Source organism: Etheostoma cragini, chromosome 5 (genome assembly GCF_013103735.1).
Source record: "Etheostoma cragini isolate CJK2018 chromosome 5, CSU_Ecrag_1.0, whole genome shotgun sequence".
In the NCBI taxonomy this organism is placed as follows: domain Eukaryota; kingdom Metazoa; phylum Chordata; class Actinopteri; order Perciformes; family Percidae; genus Etheostoma; species Etheostoma cragini.
The window spans coordinates 15,958,162-15,969,151 of NC_048411.1; the positions used below are offsets into that span (position 1 = coordinate 15,958,162).

Consider the following 10,990-nt stretch of genomic DNA (forward strand, 5'->3'; position numbering starts at 1 on the left):
GAAGTAAGAACGGCCTCTAAATTTGGCACTCCACACTTCCTACGCTTCCTGTAATACTTTCATGAAAGGACACGTTGGGCAGTCCTGGAAGGAACCAGTTCTAGAGTGTAGGCCTACATTTACAATGGATTGTTTTTTGTTGGCAATCCTCCCCGCCGAATTTACTTTAGGATCCTCTTGATGTATAAAACATATAAAATAAGCAATTTTACTATTTGTGTGGCTTTATACACAAACAAAACTAAACGGTAAAAACGATGAATGAAGTTTGGCGCGCAAGCACAAAACACTGCTCTTACCGTTTAAAATCACCGGTGATTGAAGTTCCCTCTGTTCTCACACTGCATCATCATTAAGCCAGTTTCTCACACAGAGTCCTGGTCGTCCAGTTTTAACTGGCCGAGTTTTGTGTACTCCTATTGGCCTCAACTTCTCTTTCTGTCCGCCGTGTGAAAGTTTGACACTGCATTTGAATAGCTGACTAAAACGAGGGAACTGAGTAGAAGGCTAGTAGGCGCGCACGTTCCTGGCTGTATTTGAAGACACACACGTGAAGAAAGTGACGCTGATTAACGCTGATTATGATGATTTACGCCATGATAGCCTACAACTGAAATATCAATTCAAACAAATGCATCTGGCTAAGTGTAAGAAAAAGTCAGATGGTGGTTTGGCATTTAGAATTTTCTTGTTCTTGTACACAATAATAATATTCACCATCGAAAATGTCGAAAAACCCGATTCTCAAATTCAATGTGCCATGAAACGTGAGGAGTAATGCAAGGTTATTCAGGTATTACACCTATTGAATCAAATCATATAGTTTAATTTTGTTGATTGACAGCTGAGGAAGGACGTTAATTGTCTCTGCCACGTTCGGCTAGTCCGCTGGTCCATTTTGGTGCAGTCGAGGTCAATCGATTCATCGGCTGATTGATTGTCCGCCCTGTGCTCTCTGTGGTATCCTAACTGTAATACTGAGTAACAAGAATGCTTATCTGTAAGTTATATCATTTACTTACCTATAACAGTTTATTCTCCTTAACCTGTATCTGAAGTTAGCTGCTAATAAGGAATGTTCCAGAAGGGGGCGCTGTTACACTGAGTTCTAAATCAGAGCATGTCATGCTGACAGAATGTTGTCTCCAGTTGTAGAAAAAGCGAGAAGAAGTTGTTGCTAGCTAGAGAGATGTGAAAGTAGCTTCGTAACTGGTTAAGGTGTCATGCCTGGCCGTTTGTATTAAACGTTTAAAGGAATTGGGATGTTGTGGACATTTAAGTTCTTCCTCAGAAGATATAACGCTCTCGCTGTTTCACCTTGCAGGATTCTATGAGGAACATTCAGGGAAATTACATCATTGGTCAGTTTGATGTTTGCTTATTTTAATTGTGACGCAGAAGCCTAAATGGCACAAGGGGGAGGATTAGTCATACACATTGTGTCCAATGCTGATGAGGAGGCTATCTTGTCAGACAAGTCATGAATGGATGAGAGGACAGGAGCCTTGGAGGGAACTGCACCAGGTGAGAGAGAGAGAGAGAGAGAGAGAGAGAGAGAGAGAGAGAGAGAGAGAGAGAGAGAGAGAGAGAGAGAGAGAGAGAGAGAGAGGCTATCTGTTTCAAATGAAATCCAAAGTTATTTATATAATGCATTGTATGTGAAATAATAGAAACTTGTTTCTAAAGGTTAAAGAACCAAGACATACATATGGGAGGATCAGGTGGTTTATGATGTGATATGGAGGTTTAGTTAGTTTGGTTATTATTTTCTGTGTTTTTTTTCGTCTGGACTCTGATGGATTTGGACTTAGTCTTGACTTTGCGGACTTTGATTATATTGTCTTGGTTGCAGATGTTGATGATGTTTTGGTTTTTTTTAGCTTTGTACATAAAGCATTACACTGCATTTAATTTAAAGAAAGTTTGCAACAATATGAACTAAGTGCAGGGGAATTTTTTATGTAAATTTACAGAGAACATGAGCAGATAAAGATAATTTAATAAATTACATTAACTACTACTACTACTAACTAAATTAAACAATACACAGTGCCACTGTTTGAAGTGGAGAAATGCTGCTATCATACCAAAGAAAACTGATGTTTTTTTTGTCTTTTGGAAGATTCTTATTTAGTCCGACTAACTTCTGATATCTGTGCGACACTGTCTTATCTGTTCTATCTGTGATCATGTTTTGTTATTTGTTCATCATTCTCATTTCCTATTTCAGAACTGTTCATCATGTTAATACTGTTCATATTGTAATATATTAACATAATACTATTTATCCCAGTATCCTTTGCACTATGCTTCACATTTAAATAATTTTTATTGAACTCTTCATTGCATTCATGCCTCTATATTGTTTAGAGTATGTATATATTGTGTACATATTAGTGTGCATATATTGTGTTGGTTGTTTTGTTTGTGTAAGATCATTGTGAGCAACGATGCTCCAAAGAAAAATTCCTCGTACGTGTCCTCATACCTGGCAAATAATGCTGATTCTGATTCGGATCAACATTTGGATCCAAGCAAACAAGTAAACAGAATATTGAGTTAGCTCTGCTGATTTAAGTTGCATTATATAACCTTGAACTAGTGTTTATGCATTAATTTAGCATATACAGTATGTGTGTTTCTTCAAAGCTTGTACCCACTTTCAGATGTGTGACCTGGATGTATTAGGTTGGAATGTTATTGTTGGTCTGACATAACAGAAACTGGGGGAAACCTGTTCAACTGGCTGTGCCTCTACTCTCATGTTCTTTTTTAGTTGTTTCCTTGTCCTGAACTAATGTTATGTACCTAGGTTCACCTTTTCCTAGAACTGATTTTATCTTACCCAACCAAACTGTAATTGGTTAGGTTGAAACAAGGCCATCTGTATTATTAAATGAGCATCTACTATCGCTTTGAAGAAGTCAAAACTGCCAAACATGAATAGAATGTTACTTGAACCACACCTTAGATAGAAAAAAACCTTAAACAAAATAACATAATAGTTTGATAACAATCCATTAAACTTGTCCATTCTTTCTTCAGAAAAGGGCAAAAGCACGCTGAGCAGAAATAGTCGGTCATATACGATATGTGCTTATGAATGTAAAAATATATGTGTTAACCAAAACACAAATGCACAAGTGACTGAATGAATGGAAACCAATGGTATAGCTATTTAATAAAAGCTTTTCAGTGTGTGAACCAGTTTATATTTTTTAATTTTCTTAGGTTTGAGTTTGTTTCCAGTTGAATTGGTCTCTCATGTGTCCAGTGAAGTAACAAAAATGGCGACTGCACCACCAGGTGAGTTTGGACTTTGTTAGTCTGGATAACACACTTGAAAAAACAAATTGAAATATGTCCATGTTTATCAATGTTTGCCAATACACCTGTATATGTTCAAAGTTAGTCTCTGGATCTCCGATGTGAGTCCTCCTCGATCTTTCTATCTATTCTATCATTTACTGACTCCTGGTCCACTCATCGATGTTGTGACCTGTTTGGGTCTGTTTTCTGATATGCATTCACGCTCTAAAAGCTTGCTTGTTTTCTCCATTTTTATGAGTCATTAACTGGCTGATTTCAGATTGGATTCAACAGTTAGACAGGTCACAATAGTACAAAGACAAAAAAAAGTATGTAGTTTGTAGTTATGTAGTATTATGTAATCCACAAGTTTGAAATCAATGTGTAAAAATTAATAAACTGTAAAAAATAATTCATGGAAATCATGGGAACAATAAGGGTTGCTGCATGCTTTTAACAACACCTGTGGAATCTTGACGTATGCCACTGTCTGCTCCTGCAATGTTATGGGCTTGTATGCCTGATGTTTTTTTTATTATCTGGACATTCGTTCAAGAAAAGTGCTTTCCAAATCAAATGTATTATTATTTTTTTATATTTTTGGTTAAAAGAAGCACCGTGCTCATTTTAGTGAAGTTTGTAGTTATCAGAAAGTATTGCTTTTATATAAAGGAATCAATGATTTTAAACAGGATTAGCATACGCTACATATACCGAAAGCAACTTACAACACATGCATTCAACCGTGTGGGTACAACCCTAAAAAGTGCAAGAATCATGCAAGTATCATCTTCATTAAATATGTGGATCTACCTCAAGTGCTACATTTAGAAACAATAATGGATAGAGTGAGGGTGTTTTTTTATGGGCATAACTGCAGTCTCAACAGATGCGTTTTATTAAACTGCAAGATGGGTAGTGTTTCTACTGTACTGATGTCAATAGTGAGTTCATTTCACCCTTTAGGAGCAAGAACCGGAAAGAGTCATATTGACTATTTAAAGCTATGCCCCCTTTATGGTGAGTGTGTCGCAAGCAGATTGGCAGTAGCAGAGCATAGCAGAGATTCTTTTACTACCTTTGCTTTTGAAACCAAACCTACACCTTTAGTTGACATAGTTCTTGGCAGTGTGATTATTTCTCTTGTCCATACTGGCTGTAAAGTGAACCCCTTCCTAACATGACTACACTGTAAGAAATAAAGGGACAAATCCACAATCCTTTTTCTATTTATAAATGCAGGTTATCCTATGCAAGTGAAGTGGGTATCTTACATAATTTCAGTCTAATGAGCACTAAATTCCATCGTTGTGTTCGCAGCAGACAGTTCTCTTGTTGAGCTGTACATCCTGGTAATTGCATGTTGGTGTGTTGCCGGGAAAAGCCGCCAGCGATAATACTAAATGTGACAGCCAGGACAAAGATAGGCACTCTTAAGTCTAACTAAGTAGAATAATTACACACACCAACAACTCTTTCAGTGTACATATGACACGTGGGTATTGTATTGAAATAGACTTAAAACAACTTCATGCTAGTCTTTTAAAGTAGACTAAATCAAGGACTCTAAACCACATCTAAGAATGATCCTAGAAATAGGATTCCTTCCTATCTGAGAGGCTGGCCCTAATTTAGGTGATGATTTGCAACATCAGTGGTGAATTTTAAGTTGTTGACGGCAGACAGATCCTGTCTGAGTCTAACTTGGGAAACTGTGAATTTCTTTATAGTTGTAAATCCATTGGATCATATTCTATTGGATTATGAAATATTAAATAAAAGTTCTGTTTCCTGTTTTCTTTTCAGTGTCAGAGCTGAGGGTTGTTCTGCTGGGGAACAGCTGGCCTGAGAGGAGTTCAGTGGGGAACTTCCTAATGGGAGCAACTGTGTTCAACGCTGAGGAAGAACCAGTCTTTCTGAAAGTTAGTGGACGATTTCAAGAAAAAAAAATAGTTGTCATCAATACTCCAGATCTGCTGCTTCCAAACATCTCCGAAGACAAACTAAGAAAACATGTAAAGAATTGTGTGAAACACTCTGATCCTGGCCCTCACGTCTTCCTGCTGGTTCTACAGCCTGAAGACTTCACTGAGGGACACAAACAGAGACTCTGCCAAGTCCTGAAACTCTTCAGTGATCGGTCATTTGATCATTCACTGGTGCGGATATCACCACCCAGAGAGGAGAGTTCAGGTTTAAAGTCCAATTATGGACAAAATCTACCCTTAAAAGACATGATCAGCAAATGTAGATACAGGTACATGAGGCAGAAGAGCCTTGAATTTTCAGAGCTGTTAACATACTTGGATCAAATTGTAAGTAACAATGGAGGACATTTGAGGTGTGATTCATTTAAAGCCTCAAAGTTTGGTCATCGGAGTCCGAAAAAACAGGAAACGTCCATTGCTGACTTGGACTTGGTAAAACCTCCTGGTAAGTGCTAAATGTGTGACAAATACAACTGAATCTTGATTAAGTTAGAACATTAAGTTGAAACGTATTAAATTGAATGGTGTTGATTTTTTTTGTAGGGCGGAAATCAATGGTAGAAACTGTAGCCAGCTGTAGGCCTATTGGGATATTTAATACAAAGATCATCATATACTGTACACAAAGATAAAACTTATGCTTTTTTCAGTCACATGGCTCACACCAAACACATCACACAACCCATCAGCAGTGGAAAGCACAATGGAACAAAGTAAGTAAAGACTGCTCCATCCAGTATTTAACATGTCATAAGTAAACATTTTCTCTTTAATCTCGAGGTTCACAGTCACTAAGAATGTGATAAATGTTTAGCAAATATCCACATGAAACAAAATGTATAATGCTGAGACATTAACATACTCGAAAATGTAGCAAAGACCCTTAAATTGCATCACATGAAACATGTAAAACTAGACTTGGACAATTATTTGATATGATTGTTTCAGCAGAATCATATTGTGTCAATGTGATTATCCTTCTACATTAATAATTACAAGCTGAAATATACAGTTAGTATTTAGATAGATCTTGTATTTCCTCCTCATTGTGAACATTCCCTGAATAAATAAAGGTTAAACAAAAGAAAAGGGAAAAAAAGTGCAAGTTCATTTAAAATTTCACTTCAGTTTTTTAAAAGTCAGTTTGGTTTGTTTGTAATGCTGCGTTCCAGGCACCCGCAACTCAAGTTACTCTAGGGCCCTAGAACGGCAGTCAGACCCCTAACTTACTACTCGTGAATTTGTACCAGATCGTTGTAGCCCACACATGTCACACACACATAAACAACAATGTCAACCCCTGTTGATGATGTGTAGATGCCGGTGATTAACAGTGAGAAACATTGTAGAAATTGTAATCAAAAACAATAAACATACAGTATGATTTTGTACTACTTCCGGTTATGTTTATTAAATGAAGCCCAAAATATGTTAGCTAAGCTAACGTCAACGGTAGGTAGCCACTAGCTAACGTTGATGCTGGCCAGAAGGGTTTCTTACATAGAGGTTTCTCATGACTTTGAGTGGATTGCTACCAAGTCGTGAGTCGTGACTTGAAGTCATAACTTACGGGCTAAAAATTGTGTCTGGAATGCAGCACAAGTTTCTAGTTGTTTGCAAAACACTGAATCAATATTATGTTGCATTTCAGCATCTGGACTCAGGATTGTGATGTTGGGGAAAAGTGAAGATTCAAAGACAACACTCGGCAACTTCCTCCTTGGTAGCCAAGACTTTGATTTCCAGAAACATACCCCACTTAACCATGGTCTGGCCATCTGTGGAGAGTGGAATGGACATCTTCTAACAGTAGTGAAAACTCCAGACATCTTCAGTCTGCATGTGGAAGCAGTCAGAGAAGAGATGAAAAGGACCATCAATTTTTGCCTCCCTGGACCAAATGTCCTGCTGCTGTTAGTAAATCCTTCTGAGTTCACTGAGGAGAACAGACAAACACTGGAGTTCATCGCAAGTTTGTTCAGTCAAGATGCCTTTCAACATTCAATGGTTGTTACGACACATGAGGGGAATGAAACAAGTTTCATTGTGAATCAGCTTCTTAAAGGCTGTGGCGACAGACACTGCAGCATGTTAACAATTAACCGCACCTTGTTAATGGAGAAGATTGAGAGCATTGCGCATGAAAACAAAGGAACCTTCCTCACCTTCACTGAAGAGACCATCAGACCAACATCTGGACACATCAGACCAGCTTTAAACCTGGTTCTGTGTGGGAGGAGAGGAGCTGGGAAGACTTCAACAGCCAAGGCCATTTTAGGAAAGACAGAGCTTTTTCCAGTCTCCAACTCATCAGAGTGTGTTAAACATCAGGGAGAGGTGTGTGGACGTTTTGTTTCCCTGGTGGAGCTGCCTGCCTTGTATGGAAAAGGTCAGGAGGTAGTGATGGAGGAATCATTAAGATGTATCTCCCTCTGTGATCCTGAGGGCGCACATGCCTTCATCCTGGTCCTACCTGTGGGTCCCCTCACTGATGAAGACAAGGGAGAGTTAGAGACCATCCAGAACACGTTCAGCTCTCGAGTCAATGACTTTATCATGATTCTGTTCACTGTGGAGTCAGAGCTTAAAGCTCCAGCTGTTACGTTTCCAAAGGAAAACAAGGGCATCCAGGAGATCCTTCAGAGCTGGGGAAGAAGATGTGTTGTTCTCAACATCAAGGACAAGCAGAAGATTGCAGAGATATTGGATGGTGTGGACATCCCATACGGCTATACAACAGAAACATTTGCACATGCCCAAATAGAAAAAATCATGCAACAAGAGAAACGTATAAACATGCAACAAGCTGAACTTCAGACGCTGAAAAATGGCAACATCACATGTGAGTATGCCAAAGGCTTTCCCATGTCTAAGCAATGTAGACATTACACTTGACTCTTGAAAGTGTATTGTTGTCATGGTCACGTAATTGCCATTGGAAATGTTGGGCAGGAAGAGTCTGCTGTAGAGTCACCGCACTGTACCTGTGTTGTGAAAAAGGCTTTATAACCTTTACACTACCGGTTAAAAGTTTGGGGTCACTTACAAATTTCTATTCCTCTCCATTATAGACAGAATACCAGCAGATCTGAGTGGGTGGCTGATCTTTAATACAATATCTACATTGGCCATTATCAGCAACCATTCCTCCAATCATCCAAAGGCACATTATGTTTACTTATCTGATATCATTTTAAAGAAACTAACTAGAAAAACATTGGCGAACCCTTTTGCAATTATGTGAGCACATAATGTAATCTGAAAACTGCCGCCCTGGTTAAAAAAACAATGCAACTGATCTTAGCTGGTATTCTGTCTATAATGGAGTGCAATGGAAATTTCTAAGTGACCCCAAACTTTTGACCGGTAGTGTGTATATGTATGTGTATATATATTACATTATATATTTATATAGTTTAGTTACAACATCTGACACAACTGTTTTAGCTTAAATTAGACTATGAATAAAGGACTATGATAATTTTGCTAACTTTAGCTATCAAAAATAACAGTCTGTGGTTAGCATTAGAGACTGCCACTCTTTGTTATAAATCGACCTGGGATTAAATGAGACCACAGTCAACTGATCAACTGATCAGAGTCATTTAGTTGTACAGGCAGGGATACGGTAGTGCATTTCAGTTGTAATAACTCCAGTTCTTCCTATTTCCCAGGTGATGATGAGAAGCAGAGCCCAGAGTGTCTCAGGATTGTGCTGATAGGAAAGACCGGCTGTGGCAAGAGTTCTACGGGTAACACCATTCTAGGAAGAGATGTGTTTAAAGCTGCATCAAGCCTAACATCAGTCACCCAACGCTGTCAGAAAGCAGTGACCAAAGTGAACGGTCGTCCTGTCGCTGTGGTCGACACTCCTGGTCTGTTTGACACAACTTTGTCCCATGAAGAGGTTAATGAGGAGATGGTGAAATGCATCAGTCTTCTGGCTCCAGGTCCTCATGTCTTCCTGGTGGTGTTAGAAATCGGCAGATTTACACCAGAGGAAAAGGAAACTTTGCAACGTATTGAGAAAGGCTTTGGCAGGAATGCTAAAAAGTTCACCATCATTCTTCTAACTAGAGGAGATTCCCTTGAACATGACAACATGTCCATTGATGAGTACATTGGAAAAGGATGTGATTCCTTTCAGAAACTAATCGCTGACTGTGGAAGAAGATACCATGTGTTCAATAACCATGGTGAGCAAAACCGGACACAAGTCAGTGAGTTGATAACCAAGATTGACACCATGGTGAAGGAAAATGGAGGCAGCTGCTACACCAATGAGATGCTGCAAGAGGCCGAAGCAGCTATTAAAAAAGAAGTGGAGAAGATCCTGAAGGAGAAGGAAGAAGAGATGCAGAGAGAGAGGGAAGAACTGTTTAGAAAATATGAAGAAGAAAAGGAAGCAATGAAAAAAAGAATGGAAGAACAGAGAGCAGAAATGGAACAGGAGAGAATACTGAGAGAAAAACAATATGAGGAATACATCAACAAGGAGCTTGAAGAAAGAAAGAAAGAACAAAGAAAGAGAGATGAAGAAGACCGGGCAAAGAAAATAGAGGAAGGATTAAAGCGACAAGACTGGGAAAGAAAACTTAAACTCATCGAGGAAAACCTAAAACAAGAATTAAAATCAAAGGAAACCACTGACAGTAAGCTGAGGCTGGAAACAGAAGAGATGAAGGAAAAACAAGAGGCTTGGGAAAGGGAATGGAAAGAGTGGTGGGAGAAAAGAGATCAGGAACGTGCACAGAGGCAACGGGAAGAATGTGCAATAACTGAGCAGGAAAAAGAAAAATATGACAACATCAGAAAAGAAGAAGATAGAATCAGAAGAGAACAGGAGGAAAAAGAGCGAAAAGAATTGCAGGAAAACTATGAGAAAAGGCTGGTGCGTATAAAGGAGGAATTTGAAGAAGAAGCCAGAAAGAGAGCGGAGGAATTCAATAAATTCGGAGAGAAATGCAGGAAGGAGTTGAAAGAGTGCGAGGAGCAAATGAAAGCCAAAAATGAACAATATGACTTCTTACAGGCATTTTCAGCTCAGAGAGAGAAGAAACATCAAGAAGAAATCACTAAATTAGTGAAGTGTTTCACCAAAAAAAGAGACAATTTAAAAAGAATCGGTGACTTGCTGAAAAAACAAGAACAAGAAATGGGGTTGGAGGGGAATCCTAATGATAAGGAAAACCTGCAGAAAACCCATGAAAAACAAATAAGTGACTTGATTCAGAAACTTCTGAAAGGAAAAGATGAACCACGTTGGTGTCCCATCTTATGAGGCGTTTTATTGTGTAGCCACGCTAGTGGCTTGGCTCTAGGGATGGGATCTGGCCATCTGCCATCTGTCCAGACTGAAACACCTTAACAACTTTTGGGTAGTGTGCCATTGAATATTGCCGTTTGGTTTCACACAGGATACTAACAGCAGTCTGTTGGTTTGACACATCCATCCTCCCTATCTTCCTTCCTACCTGCTACCTTGGATTAGAAAATGAAAAACATTTGTGAATGTCAGAAACTAATGCAATCCAAAACGTAATTGAGAATGCAATTTAGCTGTATGGAAATGTAATTTTTAGGGGACATCGCTGGACTTTGCTGATCTTCTGACTTTTTATCTAGAGCCATCTTCAGGTCATCATTTAAGTGTGTCCAATACTGTGGCCGAACTCTAGCAGGGGGGGGGGGGG

General features: G+C 38.9%; 3 protein-coding genes across 4 annotated transcripts in view; 2 read left to right on the plus strand and 1 right to left on the minus strand.

The window, feature by feature from the left end:
• LOC117944347 overlaps positions 1-619 on the minus strand; it is a 5,957-nt gene extending 5,338 nt beyond the window's left edge. The window contains exon 1 of the mRNA XM_034871050.1: positions 300-619. The gene's annotated coding sequence lies outside the window, so the exon portion shown is untranslated. The remainder of the gene's footprint in view (positions 1-299) is intronic.
• LOC117944344 (GTPase IMAP family member 4-like) overlaps positions 1-10,990 on the plus strand; it is a 25,521-nt gene that overhangs the window by 14,099 nt on the left and 432 nt on the right. The window contains exon 3 of the mRNA XM_034871047.1: positions 8,972-10,990. This exon is cut by the window's right edge and continues 432 nt beyond it. Coding sequence (XP_034726938.1) covers positions 8,972-10,578 — 1,607 coding nt within the window. The 3' untranslated portion in view covers positions 10,579-10,990. The remainder of the gene's footprint in view (positions 1-8,971) is intronic.
• Positions 1,354-10,990, plus strand: part of LOC117944343 (GTPase IMAP family member 8-like) — a 19,347-nt gene continuing 9,710 nt past the window's right edge. Inside the window, exons 1-4 of one of the 2 annotated variants that reach the window (XM_034871042.1) lie at positions 1,354-1,524; positions 5,116-5,742; positions 5,948-6,010; positions 6,949-7,489. In XM_034871042.1, coding sequence (XP_034726933.1) covers positions 1,485-1,524; positions 5,116-5,742; positions 5,948-6,010; positions 6,949-7,489 — 1,271 coding nt within the window. In that variant the 5' untranslated portion in view covers positions 1,354-1,484. Of the gene's footprint in view, positions 1,525-3,255; positions 3,307-5,115; positions 5,743-5,947; positions 6,011-6,948; positions 7,490-10,990 lie in introns of those variants that run through there. The other variant, XM_034871046.1, reaches the window with a different exon arrangement.